The sequence below is a fragment of the Camelus bactrianus genome, chromosome 3 (assembly GCF_048773025.1).
Source record: "Camelus bactrianus isolate YW-2024 breed Bactrian camel chromosome 3, ASM4877302v1, whole genome shotgun sequence".
NCBI classification, from domain to species: Eukaryota; Metazoa; Chordata; class Mammalia; order Artiodactyla; family Camelidae; genus Camelus; species Camelus bactrianus.
In genome coordinates, this window is record NC_133541.1 from 109,011,134 (window position 1) to 109,037,752 (window position 26,619).

Sequence of the window (26,619 nt, forward strand, 5' to 3'; positions counted from 1 at the left end):
TGTCTGCTTTGCCACAGCTGTGTCTCCATCACCTGGAGTGGGACATGTCCACAGTAGGTACATCAGAAACATTTATGGAATGAATGAATGAATGAGTGAGTGAATGGTTACTGAAAGGAGAGAGTTGCTTAGCCTGGTGCACTGATCATGAAATGCAGCCCACAGGTCATAAAATTAAAAGCAAGCTAACTCCGTGCTTATGGGAACCATCCCTGTGTATAAATCAACCTGTGTGAGTGTGCACGTGTGTGTACAGAAGCAGGAGTGTGCAAAGCTGCTCACTTGTGCGGTCATGTGTGGACATGTCTGTCCGCGGGTCCACGGGTCGGGGAAATGAGGTCACTGAGACACGTGCAGAATCACTCGGGAAGGCCGTTTCTAAGTCAGTAAGTACTTTTTATTTTGAAAGATTTGTCAAACTCCTCGCGTCATGGCGAGAGTTTGCATGATTAATAAGAAGCAGCTTTTTCATGAAATGCTTGGAGGTGAACGAGTTCTCAGCCTGTGAGATCCGACCATCCCAATGACTTTGAAGTTTCTCTTGATTAACAGAAGGAAAAGAGAGGGGACGGGGGGAGAAGGAGGAACATGCTAGAAACCAAAGGAAAGCTCCCTCATGACAGCCATCCAAATGTGAAAAAAAGAGAAAAAAACAAACAAACAAAAAAACAAAACCAATTCACCAACTGCACTTTTTCTATTTTGCCATTTTCTGCACCTCACTCTTGATTTTGGCCTTCCTGGCTGAAGCAGCCTCCCAGTCCTGCAACTCCGAGAGACATCTGTGGGGGAGTAGCCCTGTAGGATGTGGGGGTCCACCCCCCAGAGGTGAGGTGGATTCCAGAGGCTCCCCAAAGTTTGAACAAACAGCCTACTGTGAAAAGAAATGCCACTGAAAGGGGAGGGGGAAACGGCGAGGAGGCGGGTTTTTGTGAGCGCTTATACGTTTCCATAACACAGCCCCAGGCAAATGAGATTCATTATCTGCGGTTCTGGCTGGTGGGTTGTGCAGGGCTCCCCCACCACTGATCCTCTAGCCCTGGAAACATCCTTGCCAACGTCACGTGTCTGTTACTTCCCTTTGCCCACCTTCTGGCCACGTAGGGGTGACCCCCCCTGGCAGCCAATACCCTAAAATAAAATTAACACAAAGCCTGACTCTGCGAGTATTAGTTTCAAAGAGAAAAGTAGAAAATCTGAAGATGCAACATGTGTTGAAGGCAGACTTGAGCAGATGGAAGCATCCACCCATGTGCCCCTGAGACAATGGGCAGAGCTGCAAATGGCAAGAGAAAAATGCGACTGTTAGTGGGTGAGCAAGAGGCCGTGATAGCTGAGGAGCAACTAAGGATGTCGTGACTTGGGTTAAAATTTCCATGTTTAGCACCGTTAATGTGTTCATTGAAATCTATATTAGCACCTTGTCCCCAGGCAGAACAACAAACCATCCAAACATTTTAAACATTGGGGAAAACAGGAGGGGGAAGGTTAAAGAGAGAGAATCTGGTTCTGCAGGAGGAGGCGTGGGTTTAGATCACGAGGTCCTTGTCGATGTCCTCTGCAAAGCAAGAAGGAGCAGTTAGACTTGAAGGCCAGTGTTGGTGAAGACGTGCTTCCCAGGGGGTCAGAGGATCCGACCCATCCCCAGGACCAGGGGCCGGGTGACCCGTCCAAGGTCACCCAGGAAGTCAATGCCTGAGAGCTTTGGTCTCCCCGTCCCTGGCTTGTCCTTGTCACTTACACATACTGCCAAGTTACACTTCCCGTTGCCTCCCTGGGTGCCTGAGAGTTCCCAAAGTAGTGCTAGGCACTGAGCAAGTGGAGGAAGGGAAAAGAGAAAGACACCATCTCTGAGTGAGCAAGCGAGGCCCAGAGTTAACCAGGCACAGAGAGCAGAGATGGGCAGAGAGGAGGGAGGGAGAGGACGGCGGACCCTCTGCTCAGACACTCACTCTCCTTGATGCCGAAGCAGCCGGCCCACTCATCCAGGGCGATGTACTTGTCATTGTCCAGGTCACAGGTCTCGAAAAAGCGGGTGGTGCAGTGCTCCATGGGGATGAGGGGTGCACGCAGTGGGGCCAGTTCGGTGTGGGACAGGTACCTGCGGGGGATGAGGTGGGGAGAGCCTGAGGCATGAGAAAGCCCCACACCCCCGAGTGGGGAGACAGGGGGAGCGAGCCTGCCCCCCTCTCCCAGGGCAGAAGGAAAGGATGCTCAGTGCAGAACAGGAAGCCAGGGTCCTGGTCTACCCCCAGCTCCGCCGCTGATCTGCTGTGGGGCTTAGGGCACAGCACTGCCCCACCCTGAGCCTCAGTTTCCCCCTCCATCAAAGGGGCCGGAGTGGACCATAAAGTCTGAGGGCCCTTCCAGTTCTGAGGTCCATGGGTTCATAACACAGGTCTCTGGGTGCATTTCATTGTTTCCTGATTGGCCAAGAGTTGGGGGCACAGACATTTAAAATGAAAATATTCAGCACTTCTGTGAGTGGAAGGTCAAAATCTGGTATGAAACAGTAAGGCATGTTTTTTGCAGACACATACTTATACAAATGCACAGCAAAAAGGCTAAAAAGAGAAGGATCAAAATGATGATGGTGCTGACTTTTGGGGAGGAGCGTAGGAAGGGACTGGGATTAGTGGGAGGGTCAAAGGGAACTCATAGCTTCATGGAACTTTAATCTTTTGTACACCATGTAATGTGTCAGAGGGCGCCTTCTGATTTCTCTCCCACTGTCCTCCATTCCTATTCTCCCAGCTGGTCTGGACTCCAGAGCACTGTCTGATTTTTTTCCCTTGTTCCCCAGAGCCTTCAATTCATTGTCCTCAAAACCCTCTTCCCCCGGGGGCTGCAATGTGAGTCCAATTTTCTCTCCAATCCCCAGGCCTTCCTGCTCCTCCCAACTCATGGAAGGAATCCCACAATGGTTGAACTTGAAGGAAGCCCCCATCCCCTTTCATTGGGAGAAACGGAGTCCCAGAGACGGGCAGGGTCTCAGTCAAGGTCACCGTGCAGCTCTGGGACAACAGGGGGAGGATGGATCTCCTGACCCAGCTGGAGCGCTTTCCCAGACACAGTCCTTGCAGTCCCATCTGGAAGCCTCCCTCCTGGCCCTTCCTTGCTCAGCCTGAGCACCAGATGTTCCCTCCACAGGGTGACTCAGTTGGCTCCAGCCACAGAAAGAGCCTGGGAGAGGAGCAGCAGGGATTTTCCCAGAGCTGGGGAGGCCCCAGCTCCCCAGGATTGCAGACTGGGTGGTCAGGCTTCAGACAAGGGCTGGACCAGGAGGGCGCAGTAAGCCTCCTGGAGAGGAGCCCCCCTGGGCACAGTGTGAGAGCAGGGAGCCCTCCTTTCTGTGCTCCTCTTAGAACACACGGCAGAAAAAGGCCAGAAGGTGAGGGTAACAACCCCTGCTCGCCACCACCTGCAATTTGTGGGAGCCTTCTTTACTGTTTCCTTTGATTGTGAGAAGCAGATCATCACCCAGAGTGTGAGCTCCATGGGCGCAAGGGCTGTGTCAGTTCTGACTGTTGTTAAATCCCCTGCCTAGAATCATGCTGGGCACGTCACAGTCACTCAGTAAGTGTTCACTGACAGCTCCCTACCTGTCCTGCAGGGCAGTCACACAGCACTTCCTAACTCATTTTGACAAGAGCCGTGAGAGCCATCAAGCCAAGGGCTTGCCATGGGGGCAGGACTGGCTCTGTGAACTTCTTAAGAACTTCTGGGGCCAGGTTGCCCTGTTGGGGCTGAGTCTCAGGGTCTTGCTGAAGGACTGTGAGTGTGCAGGCTGCCCCACCTCAGCCCAGCTACCCTGCAAAGTCGTTCTCTTTCCTAAGCGTTAATGGATACCCAAGGCCGGCACTCGCAGGGTTAAGGAGGGGTTATCAGTTCTGATGCAGTCTGCCTCTTCTGGCAGGGGGGAGTGTCTCATGGCTTTCTTCCTCCTGGTTCTGCATCCCTTCTCCTACACCTGTCCCTTCCTACTCCAGCCCTTAGGCTCCAGGGCTGGGAGCAGCAGAGTCTGCTGGGAGGTCTTCCAGCCATGTCTAGTGCGCCTGGCAGCCCTGACCCACGACTGTCCTCCCCTGGGCCAGGCCAGAGCAGCCCCTGTGCTCCTGAGGGCCTGGGTCTTACCCATCAATGGGGTGCTGGTCCAGCTGGCCGAACTGCCAGTGCACGGGGAAGATGTACATGTTGTAGTTCTTCTCGAAGTCCCGCGCCAGCAGCTCCACGGGGTGGTCTCCGGCCTCCAGGCGCTTCTCATTCTCGTGGATTTTCTTCACCTGGGGGAGCAGGGACACCATGTGACAAGGGTCCAGGGAGACTGTCCAGGCCAGTGAAGGCCTCTCCCACCTCTGACGGGAGACAGGGCAGGCTAAGACCAGCCAAGGCCAAGGTTCAAAATGAGGGAAGGAAGTGGCGTAGATGGGAGCCAGCATCTCATCCACAAGAGTGGAGCCCCGGGGTGATCTCAGAGGGCTCTCTGTAGAGATGACTGGGGCATATGTTAAAATGCAGCTTCCGCGGCCTTGCTTCACAGAGACACTAATTCAGCGGGCCTGAGGTGGGGCCCAGGGAGCTGCATTTTATCAGTACTCCAAGCACTTGAGATGTCCATTAGAGTTTAAGATCCACAGACTCAGAAGGAAAAAGGAATAGAGTTGTTTATGTCTCTTGTTTAACACTGAGCCAAACAAAGTGAGCAGGTCTTTTCAGTACAGGACTTCTTAGAGCCTTTAAGATGTGAATGTGCTCTGTGAGCCTCCCAAGGCAGCAAGGAGGACGCTGTGCCCTGGTGCCCAGGATAAAAGCATTTGTCAGAGCAGGGATGTGGACTTAGATCTGGGAATGGGACTGTGGGTCTGAGCCAGCCCGGGGCCAAGGTGTGTCCACTGCAGGGCCAGGCAGGCGCCCTGGGACAGGCTGGAAAGAGACCACTTACTCGCAGCTTCTGCTTCTCGGTCAGCAGGTTGTTGTCCTCGTCCCTCTCGTACAGTGTGACCAGGACGTTCTTGAGCCAGTCCCGCATGCGCAGGGGGAATTCCGTCAGCTCGGAGTCCAGGCAAGGGGGAATGTCTAGGGTCCAAAACACAGGGGTGGTCAGGACAGACCCCACTCTCCCTGCCTGGTGGCCATCATGCTGGCCGGGCCGCTCTCCCTACCCTGTGCCCTTGTCCTGCTTCAGTCAGCCATCTTGGCACCGTAGCTCAGCCTCTCTGGGCCACAATTTCTTCCCACCTTTTGAACAAAGGAGATTGTGTGTGGGGAAGAATGCTCTGCAAATGGAAACGTGCAAAGGCACGTCTGCTGTTCCCTTGGCCTTGATCTGATCTGCTGAGGGAAATGGTTCGCTCCAATGGCTGCTGCACTTTTCTGGGTGTTGGGCCCTGAAAACAGAGGCCAGGACCCATGATGTGGGTATCAACCGTTGGGAGGTGTTTGAAGCTGGAAGGCTGAGGAGCAGCATCTATGCACAGGCCCCGCTGAGCGAGGGTGGGAGGGTCAGGAATGCTTAATCACCAGAACATCCCTAGCAATATGATTCCATCCTGGTCTTTGGAACTTAGAATTCCAGAATGTTGGACCTGGAGATGACATCCAGGTCCACCCTCTTATTGGATTTATTAGAGGTCAGTGTGGAGAGAAGGGGTTTGCTTAAGGCCACATTGTCAGAGCCTCATTCAGGACCAGGGCATGTGGGTGCCTGGGGGCCTAGGGGTCTGTCCTTCCCCCATCCTTGGCCTGTGGAAAGCCCCGTCTGGGGTTAGGACCACTAAGTTCTTTGCCAGCAGCTGGGGGGGGTGGGAGAGGACGTCTGGGATGGAGGCAGTAGGAGCTGGAGTAAGGGATGCGCCCTAGAGGATGGAAGAGCTGCTTGGCACACGTCAGTCTCACTGCCCAAGAATTCCTACCAACGTTCCTCCCCCGCCTCCCTCTCCAGGCCTGTGCCTTCTCATTTCACACCATCAGTGCAGGGCTGGTCCCAGGAGAACCTGATTCTCCCCTCCTGCACCTTTCTGCACTCCGCACACCTGAGGCAGGTGAGTGGCTCTCCCGTGTCGTCTGGTGCCACAATGTACCAAATGCACCATGTGGATGTTGGCTTGGAGAGGGAGCAGAGGTGGCCTTGGCTGTTTCACATGACAGAGAGGCAGCCAACACTGAAGCAGGCACCTGGGCCAGCTGAATCTGCACCTGGTATCACTAACAAAAGGCCAGACAACACCCTGGTGTCCCTTCTCCCAAACACCTGGCTCCCAAGTTTATAGAAGAGGGTGGTTAATCATATGTCTTATGCAGGCAGATAGGAATGTAATGGAGCAAAAGGGCCAAGGATATGACAATATAGAGTGACAGGGCCTGAGGGGAACTGACAGGCTTGCCCCAGTTTTAAAGCATTCAAATTCACATATTTTTAAAACACTTTTTTGCCCCAGGTAAAACATCATTTTGTTTTACAGTGTTGAAGCAGGAAAGATTGGGGTTAGCCCTAAAGAAGAACTTCCTCATCATTACAGAAAAGAAACGAGCTGTCTTGGATGCTAGTGAGAGGCTCCAGAAATCCTCCCTGATCGTGTGCTCCCACACCTGCTCAGTCCTTCCCCCAAGGCGTCCTGAATGCAGAGCTGAGAGGAACCTACTCGTAGACAGGAACTTTGAGGCTCAGAGAGGGGAAGAGACTTGCCCAAGATCACACAGCACAGGGGTGGCAGCGCCAGCATCACTGACAGTTCACTGCCTTCTCCCTGAGATGGGAGGCTTGGCAGGGCCCAAGGGGAGACTCACACTTGCAAGGCCCAATGTAGTCCAGGTGGAGTTTGTGGCCCTTCTTGGTGCCCTCCAGTGTGCACTTGGTGGCAAAGAAGTGGCAGGAAGAGTCGAAGGTCTTGTTATCATTGCTGCACACCTGTTGGCAAAGCACAGAGTTCCTCACCCTCATTCCCAAGGCCCTTCACTGTTACTGCCATCCTTGCCCATTTCAGAGATGGGGACACTGAGGGTCAGGCAAGGAGCATGATTGGGGTCACACAGTGAGGTAGTGGTGGGGCCACAGCAAGAACCCACTCTTTGGACTCCCGGGCTGAGTTCAGCCCATGCTGAGAGCCACTCCTGGTCTCTGAGCAGAGTCAGGGCTGATATATGGGCAAACAAACCTGGAAGGTATGAACAGGATGAATTAAAGGTGGGATGGGGCAAGGGCAAGGTGTACAGAAAAGAGTTAATACAGCAGGCCTGGGATTGTTACGTTAGAAAGACCTGCTTAAAAGGTTGGCCCTTGACTGGCATCTGGGAAGTTGGCTAGTCAGCAGTCAGAAGACTGTACTGTTCAAAAACTTCCCACTAGCCATGCAGGTGGCTCGCTGAGCCTAGTCGGCTTGTACAAACAGTGCAGTTTATGCTGAACCTCTGTTTTCCTGCTCGGAGTCTGGCGTTTGGGTACATGCTAGGCAGAGGGTGCCTATGTGACTGGCCCTCAATTAAATGCTGGGTGCTGAGTCTGTAATGGGCTTTCCCAGGCAGAAACATTGCTCATCTGTGGCTACATCTCATCTTGGTAGCTGGGGAAAGAGTATATTCTCTGAGACCCCTTGCGGCGAGGAGAGAGTCAGCACGTCTATGCGTGGATTCATCCAGATTCCGCATGTGTCTTGTTCCCTCATCATCCAGCTACGTATCCTTAAGTCTCAGCTGTGAGTACAACTGTATGCTCAGTTATGTTGGTCGTCCTAGCAAGTCTCTGTACATGGGGGTGGCTGAGCAGAGATGCTGTGGGTTGAACAAGGGCAATGGCAGTAAATAGCTGTGTCAGGAGGAGGGGAGCTTTGCGGGGAATATCCTGTAAATACTTATTGCTTATATATCGCTGCAGAGGGAGACTTGATGGGCATGGGTGACCGTGGGATTAGGGGGTGAAGGAGTGAGGAGGAGGGAAGAGTTGACAAGGATGCTAAAATTTGGAGCCCAGAGGATAAGTTGTACTGGGGAGAGACTGAAGATGGAGAAGACAGGTGGGAGGCTGTGGGAATGATGCTGGTACCAGATTCGCCGCCCTGAGCTGAATTACCACTAGCACAATGGTTGACGTGCATGTGTGCTCAATAAATATTTACTTGGATGGATGGATGGATGAGTCCTATTGGAGGTAGAATGGACAAGTTTGAAAGATTTTTTAAAATAGCACATAGCGAATACTTACTAAGTACCAGGCAGTATCTGACAAATCCCCCCAATAGCTCTATAAGATAAAGTCTATTTCTGTCCCATGTTTAGAGGTGAGAAAACTTGAAAAGTTTCCATAGCTAAGATCTCACTCTAACAAGTGATGGATGTTTGGTTTGATGTCAACCTTCAGTCTGACCTAGAACCCACATTGTTGGACCTGATGCTCTGCTAAGCTGCTTCCACATGGAGCAAACCCCTCTCTCAGTGGTCAGTGTTGATGTGTTCTCTCCTGGGTCCGGCATAGAGGTGGAACCTCCTGGTGCTGAATACACTCCTCCTGGTTCCTGGAGAGATCCAGTGACAGGAGGAGCCTCCCCCTAACTCACCTCCACTCTCTTGCCGTGACTAGATCTAGTGAGGGGACTTCTGAGACAGGGGCTGCCGCATGGGACCACCAAGCCACCAGTTTTCTGGGCAGACACTCTGTGTTTGGAGAGCCCCAGCCCCCTGCCCCTCGTCCATCAGTCCTCACCTTCTCAAACTCGCCGATGGGGGCAGGGCAGCTGGTGGGGTCCTGGCACACACACATGGGGGCGTTGTTCTCGTCCAGCTCGCACACCTTGCCGTGTTTGCAGTGGTGGTTCTGGCAGGGGTCTGGTAGAGCACAAGAGCATGCAGTGAGCACCCCCCGGACTGGCCCGTCCACCCTATCCTAATCCAGATGGATTTGGACGGAGATCCTCGGCTGCGGCCCTAACTCAGGCTTTGGCCAGCCCTGCGTCCTCCCTTCCCTCTGCTGAACCCAGCAGTCGGCACTTAGGGGAGCAGCTGCCTTGGTCTGGGGATCAGAGATTCAGCCTGAGGTCAGGGCCAGGCACACTCTGGGGGCTGGAGGCTCAGTTTGGGACTTAGGAGCACTGGATGCCAGGTGGCTCCCCCCAGGATGGAAGCATTGTGTTCTAAGCTGTCCAGTCAATCAATCACAGTGAGGCATTTCTGGATTCTAGGATAGACTTTCTGGAATGACGTGGAAAGTCAGCTGTTGACTGGGGAGCCGTGAGGCCCAACAAAACGGACTCAAGTGGCTGTGGCGGAAAAGGGCCCCAAGGCCCATGCTGAACAATAGAGCCTGGCTCTGTCCGGTAAACACCGGATGGGGGGTGTGCAGGGGGAAGGAACACGACTCAGGAGACAGCCCCCTGCTCCACCGAAAACTCTGTGCGTCAGGATGACAGCTCATCCAGTCTTTTCCTCCTGATGCTTGATCGGGGGTGTTGTCGACATCCTTTGTCGGACGCCTGCTCCGCCAGGCACTGGGCCAACGGCACTTACGCTTTATTTCCTAATCCTCCGACCTTCCTGGGGTGAAGGTCTAGCGTCTTCACCATTCCCCATGTCAGGCAGGAGGACACTGAGGCTCAGAAAAGCTTAGCAGGTTGCCAGAGGGCGTCACAGAGGGAGTCGGCAGCCTTAGCTGGTTTGCCTCCGGAGTCCATCCTGTTAACCCCTGGTCCGATGCCCCCATGGGATGGAGATGCCCTCATGGTGGGTGGAGCCAGGGGCCCAAGGTCATCTCTCTCACTCTGGATCTGACCCCATGGGTAGCCTTATATGAGTTGTGTCAGGTTTCCAGGCCTTATTTCCTCATGGCTTTGCGGAAATCAAGGAAGCTCCTGAGTGTGAAAGCTTCCAGGACCCTCAAGGAGCTCAGGGACCAGGTGTGACTGGGGACTTCATCCGGAATAGGAGACCCCACTTGGACTCAGAGTGAAGAGCTGTGAGGGGAGAAGGCCATTTCCAACTTGTGAACTTCCCTTCCTGACACTCACAGCGGCCTGGCTATAAATAGATCTTTCCAGATTCCTGAAAATATTCCCAACCTTGAAGTCCAGGCAGTTTCTCCTCCACAGCCCAGCCTGTAGGGAGGACCCCGCCCTGCGTTTCCTTGGGGAGGAACCGCACAGGCCCAAGCGGCAGAGGGCAAAGGCTGGATGTGACAGCACTCGGGCAAGAGACCTACTTTCAGCCGCCACCTCCTCCTCGGCTTCCTCGGCGCCGTCATCAAATTCTCCTACTTCTACCTGGACGGGGTTGGCTCCCACAGGTGCCTGGGGTGGAGGGAGAAGAATGAGTCAAAGGTCCCCCAGTCCACACTTGAAAGAGAGGGGTCAGGGCTGGAGAGGACTTGCCTAGAGCCTCAGGGACCCACAAGGGGATGGTGAGAGATGAGACTGGAAAGCTGTGCTGGGCCCAAGCCACTAAAAGCACAAATGCCAGGTCCAGAATGGAGATTTAATTTTACGGACCCACTGTGCTTGGAGTGCCCCGGAGTGCTATGGGAATGCCTCAGAGGCCACCAGGGGTGTCAGGGCCTGAAGGGGTGCCAAGCCCTCCAGCCCTGCCAGCAACACCAGAGCCCCCCTTCATCTGGTTGACATACAGGAAGACAATGGGTGATCATCTGAGAAAAAAATGTCCTATGGCTTAAAAAATTAAAAAAATTTAAAATCAGAGCTCCCAACTGTAAGTTTCCATGGAAGGTTTGGGGAGCATTCAGGAGTGTGTCTGGATTGGGGGTACACAGGATTACACCCGTGCTGCGCGTGCACACGGGAAGGGACGAACGGCCCGCTAGCACCTGTCTGGTCTCCCCAAGGAGCAGATACAGGCAGAGAGGGGCCGGGGGTCCCAGGTCATCACCCACTTACCTCGGCCACCTCAGCCACGGTTTCCTCCACCACCTCCGTCTCATCGGGCAGGGCTTCCTGTTGCTGTTAGGAAGTGAAAATGGAGTTTGGAGAGGTCAGGGCCAAGGCCAGCTTCACCGCTGAAGTGTCTTGGCCTGGATCACTAGAACTGGGATCTGTACCTTGGGGACCACAATGCGTGGGCGATGAGGGCACAAGAGGGGCCAAACGTGGGGGCCCGGTGGAGCTCCAGAGCACCTCACTTTATATATTCACGTCTGGGGTGTCTAGTAGGATTTGGCTTAGAAAGGCATTTCTGTTGCTTTGACTCCCATAAAGTGTGAAAACCACTGATACAGACCACTCCCCTCCAGCTTACAGATGGGAAACTGAGACCCAGAGGGCGTGCACACTGAATTTCAAAAGATGTCATTACCTTTCCCACAAGTGTGACGTTACTACTACTACTATTATTTGGCAGTTCCTTCTTGTTATCAACTTGGAGTAGGAAGAAGCAAGATAACATATGACTTCGAGGTGCTTGGTTGGCTGGAGCTTCTTCTTCTTTTTCTTTTTTAATGGAGGTATTAGGGGTTGGACCCAGGACCTTGTAGATGCTAAGCACGCCCTCTACCACTGAGCTCTACCCTTCCCCTTGGGGCTACTTCTAAAAGTAATGCTAACCTTGCCAAATCTTTTGCCTAAATGTCCCTGCCTGCTCAAGATTGCCAGAGTCTACCATCCTCACCCCTCCTAGTGAAGAGAGGGTGAGGGGATCACAGTTTGAAAGAAACTGATCTTTTTGCCCTCTTCACTTTTCTTCCTCCCTCTTCTGGTCCTGGCTTCCAGGGTAGTGCTGTATGACCGCGACTGGCCCTCTGCCTGCGATCCTTGGAGGGCCTGTCTGTCTGTCAAGGTGCCTCCCACTCCCCTAGCCAAGAAGCAGGCCCAGGACCCAACTTCAACTAGATCTACTCTCCTTGAATTTTTTCAATCTTCTTGGCACATTCTCTCGAGATGAGAGAACTGTTAGCGTAGATACATTCAGATGGCACCGTCTCCGTGACTGTCCATTAGATCTCACCTCCCAGATCCCAGAGCTGCCCTTTCCCAAGCCTCCCCCATGCCTTTGACTTTATAATCTACCCCTATATCCTTTTCCCCACTAATTTAGTCAGATTGGAGTCTGTGGCTTGCAACCCAACAGCCTCCACTGATGCAGAAACTCACCCAGCCCTCTCTCTGTGGCTTGACCTTCTAACATCATCCCAAACAGTACTTCCCCCTCTGCTAGAATTCCTCGTAGGACAATAAGGTCACTTCTAAAGCAGTTCTAGTCCATCTCTGGGAAGCTCTGATTGCTAAGAAGTTCATCTTCACATTACATAGAAATCTCTTGTCTCTGGACTCTCCACCCAATGGTCATTTAATTTTTCTTCTGAGCTTGTTAGTTTAAGAAAAAAAATATTTTTAAAAAATAAGACAGTCAACTCAGGCTGGGGAAGTCCCCATCCCCTCCAAGTATCCAGGGCTGGCAGATTGGATGCCCTTGAGCTGGTGGTAGGAGGTAAGACCAGGCTGATAGGACCTTTAGGTACTTACAGGGGCTGCCAAGGCCCTCCCGGCCAGGCAAAGGAGGAAGAAAATCCAGGCCCTCATGGTGCTGGGAACCCTGTAGGGGGAGAGAGGTTGAGCGCTCAGTGATGGAGAGGTCCTTCTGATGCTGAATTCCTGCGCTGTGCAAGAACATTTCGGCTGGTACATGTTAAACGGTTGTGAAAGACAGGGGGGAAAGTTGCTTCTTCTTGGTTGTCTTTCAGTCCTGATTATATGAGGAAGTCTCATTTTGGTGCTAACCTGTCTTTAACCCCTCTCTAACCCTCCTCCACCTCCCTTTTGAACAGAGAGCAGGTCTCTGGCTCTGAGCCTCCACAGGAAACTACATCCAGCTGGAATTCAGTAAAGTTGTTTTGTCTCCTTTGTGTTCAGTTTTACAGTTTCCTTCTATTTGTGACAGAGGTGCACAGGTTTTTCCATTTATGGTGATGCTATTAAATGTCCTTTCTCAGCACATTTAGTTAAGTTTTTAAAAGGTGAGTCGCCATAGGTGATTGGCTAATCAGTCAAGTTTGGGTGATGCTGAACCAGATCATGTGCAAGGGCCCTTCCAGCCCGGATGTCCTAGGGTTCTTTTCCTCCCCTCCTCCTCCTCCTTCCTACCCCTGACAGGAGAAGTTAGTAGGCAGCATCCCCTTGCTAATCTGAGTCAATGCGCTCTACATTCTTAAACAAAGAAAGATAGTCCTGGAGGGTGGCCATGGAAACTTGTCGGTGGCCACATTTTCCTCCATTGCACCAGGATAGATGACACTTCTCTGGACCCTGTGTGGAAACTATCCAAACGCTTAGACATGTGCTGCCTGTTACCTGCCCTCTCCCTTCACAGCTCAAGGATGTCAGCGGAGATCTAGAGATTTCTCCTGCCCTGGTCACTGCTTAGACCTTCCCCTAGAGGCTGAGCTCTTGATTCTAACAGTCCGGTGACTGGAAGGCATCTTGGACCAGCATCTCCTCTGATGACTCACTGCCAAAGTATCATCCCTGACCGAGGAGCTGTGATGGGGACATTTTGTTTCTAGTTCTAACTCAAGGAACTTCCATTTCCAAATGGCTTTAGAAAGTTCTTCCTTATACTGTTAAATTTGCCTCCCTCAAGCTTCTCCTGGTCTATTCTGATCGTCCTTCTGTGGTCACACACAGCAGGCATGCTCGCTCTGCCCCTAGGCAGCTTTTAGTCAAGGGGAGCAGTGGCCATGTCTTCCCTCGTTTGTCCCCCAAACTTCCATGTCAGGCTTATCATCCCTAGTTCCTTCCAAGACTCCTCAACGGACCAGGCACCTTGGTGGGAGGTACCCTAGCATCATGGAAGAAACACTTGACTTGAAACTAAATGCCCGGCATGCTGGTTCTATCTCAATACTAACTTGGTGTATTGGTTAAACCCTTCGTCCTCTCTGGACCTGGTTCCCCCTTCCATTAACTGAGAGGATTAGACAAGGTGACCTTTGAGGTGGTAGGCTGGGCCCTAAAAACGTCCCAGCACATGCTGGTCTTGGCACACATCATCATGTCCCACTGCCCCTATCCTCACTTGGGTTATAGTATTTAGATAGCAGAAACAGGCAGAGGAAGAGCAGGTTTCAAAGTGGTCCTTTGTTGGATTAAAATAGCCACCAAACCTCACTATGTCACGGAATGTACAAGAAGTAAAACTAACAGAAATTTAAAGAAATCAGCCTGGGAGCTTGGCTTTGCTTCATCATGACCCTAACTCCCAGAGGAGTCCAGGCTTCCCTTTCCAGGCAGTTTTGGGAATGTCCCTCCCATCACACAGTTGTATGCTTGTCCCCCTTCCTGCACCCCCAGCCCCCAGCCTAGACATGGAAAAATCTCCCTTCTTACTTCCGCATTTGGGAGACCCAAGCAAAACCCCTGTTTGTGGCTTTGGACGAGACAGGAGAGAAAGCATCAGTGAAGGACATATCTGAGATGATTTGAAGGTGAAGAGTCAAAATGAAGACTGGTAGCTGGAACAAAAAAAGTCACCTTCTCTGGGCTCCAGTGACAGAGAGGTCATGTCGTTGGAGAAACAGCCCAGTTAGGACTGGAAATGCAGTAAGCTTCAGGTTGGAGAGCCAGGAAGACTGACGTCTCCAGAACCTGTGTCCTGCATCTGAGCAGAGGAACCGCCCCCCACTCCTTGACCAGGGAAGGGTTTGTTGGTCAGCTCTTCCATCTGTCCTGCTGCACCACCTGCACTTTCTCAGCAGTGCACTGACCCCTTCTGCCACCCCCATAGCTGGTGCTGCAGCAGGAAGAGAAAAATAATTCTAGATCTTACAGTGCTTTATGGTTTCTAAAGGCCTCACATACAGCTCTGTCTCCTTGGAGCCCCTGACCCCCTGGCAGGCAGGCGGGCAGGCACAGGGGGGCTCTGAGTCCCACTGTCCTGATGCGGAGTCTGAGGCTGAGAGGGAGGAAGTCACACAACATTCAGACCCTGCCAAGTTGACAGACTCCCTCCTTGTGGAGTTGGGCTGGGCCTCATAGGGATTGCGCTCAGCAGAGACTGGGGTTGGGGCAGGGGGAGAAACGCAGAAAAGGAGAGTATTAAGGACAGAAAATCTTGGAAGAGGAGTTATTTTCCAAGTTTTGGGTTTTGCCCAGTGCTCCATCACCAGTCCCAGCACCCTTTCCCTCCAGATGATGGATGGGAGGGAAGGGGGGGCGTCTGGACAGCTCTTGGGTGCTTGGCTGGACTCCCCGTACCCATGAGCTCCCTCTCTGAGGTTCTCTAAACCACCACTGGCCGAAGAGATCAAGTGCGCATCCTGCAAGGGGAGGGGGTGCATCGTTAAGCCCAGTAAGGTCAGAGCACAGGCTCAAAACCCAGCTTCCGGAAACTATCAGCTGTGCACATACCCTTGCCAATCAATCCTAGGCCTGGCGTGCCCCGTGAAAAGAGAAACACCATTGTATAAAGGACCAGTATTAAATGAAAACTCCCTCCTTTGTATCTCTTTAGTTTGTGTTGTTGCCTGTGTTTATCCTTTTCAAAGTGTTTCCATAAGCTAGCATCCCACTGAGAGTTCAAGGTATGTCTTTCTGCCCTTTAGTACAGGAGAGAAGGCTGAGGCCCAGTGAAGGGAAAAAAACCTGCCCAGAGCCCGAGGGAGCAAGTGTCAGGGCTGAATGAGGACCCAGGCTGCCCCACCCCCCACCCAGGCCCTGGCAAGCCCTCCAGCTCGCAGGCTATTTCCCTTGGCAGCCGTTCTCTCTCAGCTGCTCACCTGAAGGGGGCCCATTTGGGCTGTGAACTGGCCTGAGGTTCAGGGAAGGAAATTAGCCTGGGCCAGGGGGGAACAGGAGGTGTGTTTCCCTTGGCTCAGTGGTCATCAGATGCAGACACCACTCACTCCCACCCCACCGCCTCCTGTTCCGTACATCAAGTCCCTTCCTTTCGCCTTTATTTGCTCTGGAGATGTCTGAAAACCCGTCCTTGGCTGCCAGCAGGACCCGAAGCTGAGGTCACTTCTCCCTCTTTAGAAAGACTCCTAGGGATGGAAAAGTACAGCCAGCCCCCCTACCCCAGTTTATCTCCTTCAGAACATAAAGGGCCTCCTTTGGGCTCTCGCTGGATATTGAAAATTTGCTGAATATCAGAACTGGGGGAAATCTCAGAATCATACAATTTGAGAATGTGGGTCTTGGAATCATAGACTCTGGAGAACATGAAACACAGAATCTGAGATGCAATCATCAGATCTGATTTGAGTCAAAGAGTTTGTAGAGTAATGTTGGATAATAGAACTTTCTGAGATGACAAAAATACTCTACATCTGCATTGTTCAATATGGTAGCTCCTGGCCACATGTGGTTATTGAATACTTGAAATGTTCCTATGCACATGTGCAAATGAAGGACTGAGTTTTTCACTGTATTTCATTTTAATTAATTTGAATTTGCATAGCCGTATGTTAGTCATATGGTAGCTAGTGGCTACCATATTAGAGTGTTTATCAACTCTTACAGAGGCAGTATGGCAGAACTGTAAGCCCACAGGCTCTGGACACAGAATGTGCAGGTTTAAGTCCTGGCTCTGCTACTTAGCAGTTGTGTGACTTTTCAGAAAGTGACTGTCCCTCTCTGGGCTTCAATTCATCTCTCCATCTGTAAAATGGAAATAAGACATCTACCTTGAAAGGCTCAGGGTGATTTACATGAGAGAATACAAGAGGTAAGCACTGGAAGAGTATCTTAAAATCCAAGGATCCCAGAATCTCCATCCCCCTCGAAAATCCAAAGCAAGAATTCCAGCTCTTTGCCTGTGGCCCAGGGAGAAAAGGTGTTGGGGTGGAACGAAGGAGACATTGCTGCTCTTGATCTCGGGCACACCAGCCTGGCTCCCAGAGGACACAGTGACAAAGGCTGGGCCCTAGGCTGCCCTCTCACTTGGGCTGCTGACGCAAACCAGGCATCTTGCTTCCACTGTTTGGCTTGGAAACAAGGGTTCCAAAAACACACATTGCTGGTAAACAAGCCCAAAGAGAGGAAAACAAGCCTAGAGGCTAATAAAGGAGCTCATGTGCCAGGCCCCCCAGGGAGCCAGGACTCGGAAGGAGGGCCGAGCCAGGCCAGAGAGGCGCCATCTTGGCCCGTGTGGCCATGCTGGCTCTCACATCCCCAGGAGCAGACACAGCCACTCGGAGGTGACGTGGAAGTCAGGAGTCCAGGGATTGAGCCTTGGCGATGTGGCTCCCAGCTCACCGTGCTAATGAAAGCAGGCTTCTGTACTCCCAGCACCCTACCTAGTGCCCCTGGTCTGCACAATTAGGAGGTTGTTTTAGATCAGTGGTGTTCAAAAGTCTACAAGCCAGGGAGCCCTTTCTCTCAGTGAAGACTTCTGCAGAAGTCCAAGTTGAAAACAGCTAAAAGCCTTTTGCATTTGTTGAAGCATGTGACTGTATTATTATCTATTTACTAAATCAGCTTGAAATTGAAAAAAAAGAAAGCCAGGTGAAAGTGGTGTTGAGATGGAGGCTGGGACACCCCTGGGACACCCCTGGCACACCCCTGGCACACCCCGGCACACCTTGGGATGTCTCTCGGTTTTCCTATGAATAGAGTTGAAAACCCTGAAGCAAGGTGGTCAGTAAGGTTCCTTTCAGCCTTTGTGTTCTGAGTCAACTCCAGCAGAAGCCTTCCAGAATGACACCTCTCCCAACTTGCCCCTGGATTCTCTGCTTCCACTTCTAACATTTTTTGCTGGAAGGGAAGAAATTAAGGGAAATTTTTAAGGTGTTATGGATGCTTAAGCTGAGGTTTGAAGAGGTTCTGGGCAACTCAGAAATAGCCCCAGAGTTTGAGACTGGAATCAGCCTGACTGAGATTCCATACACACATCTAAGATGCCACGTTTCTCGGTGGTCAGGAGAGGCTCCAGGGTGGGGCTTCAGACTCTCCTCCTTGGCTCCCCCTAGAGGCCACTGCTGCATCCGGTGACCACAAATGGAGTGGCTGAGAAATAACATCAAAGTGTCCAGGCTGTCACATCCCAAAGATAGCAAATCCATGGCATATATGCCTCCACCTACCCATCCTGTGCCTGTGGCAGACATTACTGATCAGTCATATGACCTTTGGCGTCTAAAGTCCGTAGTGGCATTCAATTCCTGCGCACAGTTCTGGCAGCTACTACCAGTGGATTGGTGTTGTCAAGTCATAGGAAACCGCTTTGCCGTACTTCTGATTTTAGAGCTAGGGAAATTGAGAATCAGAGATGCAAGATAATTCACTTGAAGTCATATGGCAAGCTGGTACCTGAGCCAAACTTCCAGATGTTCAGGAACATCCAGATGCTTACCTTGATTTTGGGGGTTTTTTTGTTTGCTTGTTTTCATTGATCAGTTTGTTTTCATCTAAGGCCATGACTAACACAAGGTGGCCCAGAAGGATCCCCAGATGAGATGTGTTACTGCCAAGTTTCTGAAAGAGCTGGTATCACCATTCCTATCTTCATCAAGCTCTACGGCTTGACGAGTGAGGGCAGAGTTAATTCTAATACATCTCCTAGTTGAGAAGGAGGCTGGTTTTCTAATAGTGCTGTCAAATCACTGGTCACTGGCCCTGGCCCCATACAGCCCAGCTGTCCCTGAGTTCAGGACTGGGGTCAGGCCCCAGGCTCTGTGCTGTAGGGAAAAGGTAACTTCATTAATCTCCGGGGCTGGCTGAAAACTCAGCTCCAGGCTGCCCTTCTGTCCTTTAAAGGAGATTAGAGAGGGAGCCAGCAGGAAGCAAGTGAGTAGCCGCCTCTTAACCATGTCCTGCCGCCCTACAGACAAAGCTACGGGGGCGGGGTTAGGCCATGGCAGGCCAGCAAAGGAGAGAGGAGTACTGCTCATCACTCATTATCCACAGGGCTTGTTTCCTATAGAGGGACGTGTAGGCAGGATGCCACACCGATCAGATGAAACAGACCAAAAAGGCAAGATGAACACGTGGATGTTTCTGAACGTCTGAAAATGTGGCTCAGACATCAGTTAGCTGTGTGACCTTAAGTGAGTTATTTTCCCTTTCTGAGTCTTGATTTCTGTCTGTCGTATGTAACAGGTGGTCAGGTGTCTGTCTCCCTGCCATGACCTGTAGTTAGGCCTGGCTGTGCACATCTCTGCGTGGCTACAAACGGCACTTGTGGACCTGTATGAAGCTGTGTCTGTGAGTCCGAGTATGTCTACCTGACTCGGCACCCGTCAGTTTCAGCCTGTACAGATGAGGGTCAGAGTTTGCCTGTGCATCAAGATGCACACCTGGACCTTGTCTGCGAGTCAGGGTATTGTTCAGGGAGAGCTCTGTGAGTGCATGACCTTCTGTGTCTGCTCTTGTATTGAGACATTTATTTTTAGCTGTTGCCAGTGGGTACCTGTTGGTGAAATCAGTGTTTATATACTCGGCATCCTCGTGGGTTTGTGTCTGTCCTTGTCTGTCTCTGCACACATAGCTACCTATCTAAATATCGTCCAAAACCAAACACTCTCCTGTTTACCTCACATCCTCAGCCCTTTCCTTTCCTCCACCATCCTTTTCTATTTATAGCTCATTCTCAGCAAGGAAAACTACTCTTGTGAATAGCAAACCCCAGCCATGCTGTTGGTTGACAAGTCTCTACTGATGGATAAAGATTTTAACAGGACTGTTATGCAACCCAAGGTCCCCTAGTCCCTTCTCTCTTGTTTCCTTTTCAACTAGGGGGCCAGTGGGTGTTTAAAATATAGACTGACTCTTTCTAATGAAAGCCACCCCTGGCATTTAGGTTCACAGGACTTCAGAGCTGGAAGGGCATCTGGAGACCATCTAGGGTAGATTACCCATTTAACAGATTGGGAAACGGAGGCCCAGAGAGGGGAAGAGTCCTTTCCAATATCACTCACTGTGAATTAGGACCCTCCTCTGCCATTGCCTTGGCCAACACTCTTTCCACATGGGAGGGTCCAACATTCTTGGGAAGTACTCAAGAAAATGCCCAAATCAGGAGAATTTGAACAGTGTTTATTTTGTTTAGCACTTTTTAGGAAAGGGAAGTTATATCCAAACCCCAAGATGATGAAAGTGCCAGACAAAAAAGTTGGAAATGATCTCATCAACTCTTTGGATGCCGTCAGTTCTAATAGGTAGGGGACCACAGTTTCTAAACTTTATAAAGTGCTTCACTTTCTAAAGTGCTTCACCGTGCCTCATCCCATTTTGGCCACACCATATTCCTTTGAGGTGACTGCTGTTCTCGCCTTTTAACCAAGGAAGAAGCTGGGGCTCGGAACGGAGAAGCCAATAGTTCAAGGTCAAATGGCACCTTTGAGGCAGAGGTGGAATGAAAACTCAGGTCTTCAAGTAACCTGTCCAGGAAGCAGGTCACAGCCCCACAGTTGCCCCAGGTTCCAGGAGATCAGAGGGGCAGGGCCTACAGTAAGTCCTGGTGTTTGGGGACAGAGTAGAGTAGGGGACCTTCAGACTGAGCCTGATGTTCTGACTGTTTCTAGTGTCCCCTCCCAGCCAGCAGGCAGAGACCCTGAAAAAAAGGTTACCGTGGCAACTCGCATTCCTCCTAGAGTGAGTCACGGCAGAGAAGAGCCTTGGGGTGGGTGGGACTTGGAGAAAGTTTCAAAAGTTGATTCCTTCTCCAGGCACCCCCCTTCTACCCCTCCCTCCCTCTGCTCCAGGCTTTGTCGATGTGGCAGCTGACGGCTGCAAGTTAACTCTCTCTTTCCCCAGCCACTCCCATGTCAAAGCTTTTCATCCCCTTGAAAATATACCTTTGCTTCCAGTCCCCACCCACTCCATCTCCTACGTCATGCCCTCTGGCTATCTGGAGGGTCAGGCATCTGTTGGAGAATATCTTAAGACTGAAGGCTGTGAACACCCTCTTGTGCACTGCTGTCTCTGTTCCCACACACACACATACACACAGACACTGCTGTATACACAATTTTAAGGGGCTTGCAAGCACCTTGGAGCCTATTCAAAGGCTAGTCTGTGGATTCTGGTTTACGAGACCTTCCTTTGAAAGTTTCAGGGGACGTCAGGCACCCCAAAGGCCATCAAGTCCACCCCTCTTAACTTTACACACAAGGAAACTAAGTCCAGAGGAGACACGTACCCAAGGTCACATGTGAAAGTGTGTGATTTAGGGGTGCCTTAAGTCTGTCACCCTGCCTCTGATGTTCTTCTCACCCTGCCATCAATGCTTGGGGTGTGTAGAAATTTAACCCCAGAGAATCGCTGGTGAAAATACTTTCTCTATGTGTTCTGCATAGGATAGAATTTTCTGGGGGAAAACGTGTGTCTGTCTGTTCCCTTTTGGGCAGACGGGCTTCCTGGAAGACATGCCTCATCCCAGTGCCCCCTTTTCCTTTGCTGTTCTTTAGGGCTCTGGACGTTCCCTCATCAACCAGCCAAGGAACCAAAGACAGGAAGGAGTTTACCTGAAGAAGCCCTAATACCCTAAAAGGCTACACAGCAGCCTTGTGTAGGGTTTGAGCTGCTCAAAACAAGTCATGAGAAGGTTGCCATGGAGCCCCCTCTGTTTTGCCTTCCCCCTTCCACTTTTTACAGCATGTCCCCCGCACACCCAGCCTCCCATCGGACCCAGTGCCTCGGCTGGACCATATCAGATGTCTGGGGTCTTCAGATCTAGACACGGAGGGCTACTGCTGGCAAGTTCCTGTTTACACCCCGGGGAGCCAGGGGTGGGAACAATGCCTAACCCAAGACTGACTATCTGATAGGGCTATTTCAGGCAGAATGGCACCGGAATCACTGTGTGTTTGTGTGCGTGTGTGCGCGCGTGTGTGTGTGTGGGTGTGTTGGCGGAGGGGACTTGAGAGGACAGAATTCTAGGAGCCTTCCAAGAGGTGCTGATTAAAGTTGAAGACTTCCCCTTAGCCTTCCAGGGTTCAATTTATCATTCTTGCAAAATCCCTTTTAGAAAACAGAGTCCCGATCAAGAACCAAGTCTAGGAAGTTGCTTCTCCTGGAATGGGGAGCAGAGCAGGCTCTGGCTGCTGGCCAGTCCCCGTTGCAGCTGTGACCAGATCGGATTCCCCGGAAAGGAGGAGGCTGCTACATTTGTAAAGGGAGCAAAGGGGCCAGGCAGGCAGCCTCTGAAACCAGAGAGACAAAGAGAGACAGAAAATACTCCCTCAAAGACAGTCAGATTATTTTCTGCAAACCTAAAGGGGAGATCAGGTGATCCTGATTTCACCCGAAAAGCAACAGGCAGCAAGTCTGTGGCCCCTGCCCGTAAGGGGAGCAGAGGTGGAGCCCAGAGAAGATGCACATCCCCGTCCCTGATCCCGGAGACCTCCCAGCACAGCTTCCCCTCCCTCATACACAGACTGGAGGAGTGAACCAGGGTGTCGGGGTTATGGGACTGGAGAAGGGACAGGCAGGGCAGGGGTCGTGCGTACCTCAGTGGCAGGCAGGCAGCAGGCAGGCGGTGCACTCCGGACAGTCTGAAGGTCTGCAGGAATGTGGAGGGGTTTAGAGCCTGGCAACAGGAAACCACTCAGAGCTCTGGGCTGGGTCTGTCTCCCCCTCCACCACGCGGTCCCTCCTCCTCCTCTGTCTCCTCCTTCCCTCCCCTCCCCCTCCCCCTTCTCCCCGCAGTCAAAGCTGTCTCTCTTTTCCATTTTTTCTCCCTCTCCTTGCAGTGGGCTTTCTTGACCAGCCTTTCCAACCCCGGCTGCCACATGGGTTCTGGGGCTGTTGCCTAAACAGCCTGACAGAGCAGAGCACCCAAGGGCTGGAAGGGCAGGCAGGAATCACCTAGAACAACCTCCTCCTTGTTCAGAGGCAAACTGAGGCCTGGAGCGAGCAAGGGATTACCCAAGGGCTCCCAGGGGCAGAGCCAGGCCCATGTGTCTTGATTTTATGACCAGTGATCTTTACAAGAGCCTCCCTAACATTAGGCAATGCTGAGGAGGGCAAAGCAATTCAAGGGGGTTGTATCTGTGACCAAGGCAAGGCCAGGACTCGCCTCTGCACAGGCTGGGGAAGCCGCCACTGATGGCATCATCGCTGACGATTCAGGACATGGTCTAAAAATAACCACTCAGACTCTAGTCGTGCCACCAATAGACATGTTAGGGATTAGCTTTCTAGCTGGGGGATCTGTGTCATCAGTATAGGACAGATAAAGTGATTGATGATATTGATTACATTCCCAGAGGTAACAAAGGCTAAGGTTTACTGAGGACTTAGAATTTTCACAGCAAACCCTTGACTTAGGTATTGTTATCATGCCCATTTTACTAACAAAGAAATAGAGGCTCATAGAGGCTACACCTGCCCAAGACCACCTGGCTAGAAGTGGATAGGCAGGCTGATTCTACATTCAACTTGATTCGCTCTTACGCAGTGTGAACGTCTCGGTGCAACAGGTCTTGGTTGAATATTTATGAGCATATTGATGGGTGTATGAGTATTTATGAGTGTACGCCTCACACAAGAATGAATATCTGGTCCTTGTCCTTGAGGAGCTTTGGATCTTGCTAAGAGGGCATGTCCTATGCATACACCCACTCACATGAGTGGGACAGACTCTGAGGTTTATCCCAGGGGTTCAGAGTGGCAGGATCTCTGAGTTGGAGCAGGTGGAGAAGGCTTCCTGGAATAGGTGGCTCCTGCAACGTGGATTGGGTTTGAATAACACAGAAAGGGAGAAGGCAGAGAACATTCTCATAAATTTCCACACGGTGTGACCTCTGCCTCCTTTGGCATCCTCTCCTCCTACCACTCTCCTCTCTTTTCACTCTGCTTCAGCCACACTGGCTTCCTCTCACTTCCTTAACACCCCCAGGATCCTTGCACTGGCTCTTACCTCTGCCAGCTACATTCTGCCATTTGATTTTCCTGTGCCTGGAGATTTTTCATCCTTCAGGTTCCTGCTCTATAACGTCATCACCTAAGAGAAGCCCTCCCTGACCCCCTCTCTCACAGGAATAGTTCAACACCTCCCACTCTCTTATTTCCTTCCTGGCACTTGTGATGATCAGAAGCTACTTGTCACCCCTACTAGACAGACACTACAGACACTTGTTCACTGCAGTGCTCCAAGCATCTACAACAGTGGCCAACACAAAGCTCGCTCTCAATCAATGCAGGAGTTGTCTTTTAATAGGAATAGTGCCCAACACTGGTCATCAGGAGATCCTCTAACCTGCCAAAGTCTGAGCATCTGTGCATATTTCTTCCGTGGCTTCCTTCAGGTTTTAAAGGGACTAGTCAGGAATCCAAGAAACGATCTCTGCTCCAGTTGACCCCCAAGGCCTCTCCTTGGTCCAGAAGCCAAGAGTGGATGTTCTGCCTTAGCTGTTCAGTACAGGGTGCTGGCAGACTCCTCCGATATCTGCAATCTGGACAGATGGTTGTTTTTATAGGACTGGTTGCTATAGCTCCCAGGGATCATAGGACTAAAATTAACTTAAACTTTGTGTTTTCCTTCATAAACTAAGATAATGACTCTGATGAGAATGAGCCAAGGGAACTATCCCCAGCATTTGGCTGGAGTTGCCACGTGGCCTTTGGTTCGGGAACTGGAAAGCTGTTTGGGGCTAGGCTAAAGTTCTGGGACAGAGATTCCCATCTGAGGGCCACCCCCAAGCCCCTGTGGGTGCACCCTGAGCCAGAACACCCTCAGAGGAAAACTTGGTAGGTTTTATATCTAGGGGTAAGAGCACTCTGGGGGAAACAGGAGCCTCTGAAGCAAGATGCCTTTGAGCTAGGGAGGGAGACTGCTAGGACCAAAGCTGGTCCTCCTGCCACCACCACCAAGGGCATTATAGAAAGGGAGAGAAGTGCAACTGAGCCAGGTGTGCTAGACCTGGGTGCCAGTCCCCGCTCTGCCACTGAGTTGCTGAGGGACACAGGGCTCATCCCTGTTCCAGTCTGAGCTACACATTTTCCGTCAACAAGTAGATTGGACAGCATAATAGTGATAAGTGCCAGTGTGTATTAAACACCCATTATATGCCGAGCACTGAACTAAGTGCTTGGCACATATTTTCTGACCTAATCTTTATAAAATGGGAACTATTATTATCCCCATTTTAGAGATGTGGAAAGTGAATTTCAGCTCAATAATTTTCCCAGGCTCATGCACCAAGTATGTGGCAGAGGTTCAAATCCACGTTTAAGGGACATCAGAGCCCAAGTGCTTAGCCACTGTGCCCTACCCCCTCCCAAGTTCCCCTGCAGCTCTGGCATCTGTGGACTCTAGACTACACAGCCACTGGGTGCCTGTCTCCCTAGTTCAGTGTGTTGCTGACCCAACATCAGACTGGGTCAGCTTTTCCGCTTGCAGAATGAGAAGTCAGTACCTTGGGGTCCCAGCCACCTGCCCGGAACCCCACCAGCCACTCACCAGCTGTGCTTCTCTAGGCACTGCCCACCCTACCTTGATCCTGTCCTTCCTGACCTAGCACCCAGCACAGCCTGAGAACGCCAGGGCAGGGCCCACAGGTGCACGGCATCCATGCTCCCCACACCTCCTGGAACATCAGCTGCCTCCGTCATTCACTGGTTGACTCCATTGCACCGGGGCTCTAGCAATCAACAGAACCAAGACTGTCTTCCTGCCCTTTACATTCTAATAGATGGATGCAGGTGATAAACGAGTTTCTGGTCATGATCAATGCAATGAATGAACTAAACAGAATGACATGAGAACGTAATAGGGGGACTATTTAGGTAGGGTAGTCAGGGTGGTCCTTTTGGAGGAGACCGATTTTGAGGAAAAAAAAAAATTGAATGATGAGTCAGTGAGAAGGGCTAGGGGAGGAGTATTCCAGGCAAGGGGAAAATAAGTGCCAAGACCTTGAGTGGGGAGAGCGTGGATTCTTCAAGTGAATGGAAGTGTGGCTAGAATCACTAATCAGAGATTTCCCTGCTCCTCCTGGCCTTCCTCTTCCTTTTCTCCTTCCTCTGTCCCTGCTTCATTCCTATTATTTTTACACTCTTTTGGCCATTCCAAAGTACTTCGTTGTCTGCTTTCTCAGCGAATGACAGAGCCGTCCTGTGAGGGAGTCTGAGTAGAGCTTAGCACCGATATTGCAGACATGGGAAAACTGAGGCCCTTATCACACCATGGAGCTGGGACTCAAAACCAGGTCTCCTGAGCTCTGGCTCAGAGGCAGGGTCTCAGCCCCACCAAGAACCTCCTTGTCTTTCTGCTCATAAGTTCAGAGTCCCTGTCACCTGAACCACCTGATGGACCATCTCTGGGAGCTGGACTGGGGCCAGGTGGGCAGAAATACCTGGACAGGAAGCAAGAGGTCTGAACTCTGGAAATAGATTGAGGAGAGTCTGTTGATTTGGCTTCTAGCAAGAAGGAAAGTAACCAAGCAGAAAGTTAAATAAATAAAAGCAGTGCCAAGAAGTATCCCCTAAGGCCTCACATTGGAAACAGTGTCAGCATCTCAGTGGTTCAAATCTTCAGGCTATAAATCCTGAGTAGGCCTTGCAGGTAAAACACTTGATGAATTTTGCATGTAGGAACTTGAGGGCCTGTGGGGACCAGGTCCTGCTGGAACGATTATGAGTAAACTGGGAAGAGAAATAATAATATCCAATATTTCTGAGCAGACACTGGACAAAACACTATGTCCATTATCTCATTTAATCTTCACTTAATGTACACACTTAGGTAGGATATTAATTC

At 51.3% G+C, this 26,619-nt stretch overlaps 1 protein-coding gene across 1 annotated transcript; it reads right to left on the reverse strand.

The window, feature by feature from the left end:
- Positions 1 to 375: 375 nt before the first annotated feature.
- SPARC (secreted protein acidic and cysteine rich) lies at positions 376 to 22,511 on the reverse strand. Its single transcript, XM_010970013.3, has 10 exons — positions 22,370 to 22,511; positions 12,453 to 12,522; positions 10,872 to 10,934; positions 10,184 to 10,271; positions 8,696 to 8,817; positions 6,787 to 6,907; positions 4,943 to 5,076; positions 4,135 to 4,283; positions 1,953 to 2,101; positions 376 to 1,558 (listed from the first exon to the last, which is right to left on the reverse strand). Exons 2-10 carry the CDS (start codon positions 12,507 to 12,509, stop codon positions 1,530 to 1,532), a joined length of 912 nt encoding a protein of 303 aa, XP_010968315.1. The 5' UTR covers positions 12,510 to 12,522; positions 22,370 to 22,511; the 3' UTR covers positions 376 to 1,529.
- Between the last annotated feature and the right edge of the window lie 4,108 nt (positions 22,512 to 26,619).

Bases quoted from the DNA above. Each gene is read 5' to 3' on its own strand.
- SPARC (XM_010970013.3), bottom strand. From the start codon at position 12,509: ATGAGGGCCTGGATTTTCTTCCTCCTTTGCCTGGCCGGGAGGGCCTTG. The intron at 6,908-8,695 runs GTGAGGACTGAT...CTTTGCCAACAG, and splicing joins CCATCGGCGAGTTTGAGAAG to GTGTGCAGCAATGATAACAA. The intron at 2,102-4,134 runs GTAAGACCCAGG...CATCCCCCGCAG, and splicing joins GACCAGCACCCCATTGATGG to GTACCTGTCCCACACCGAAC.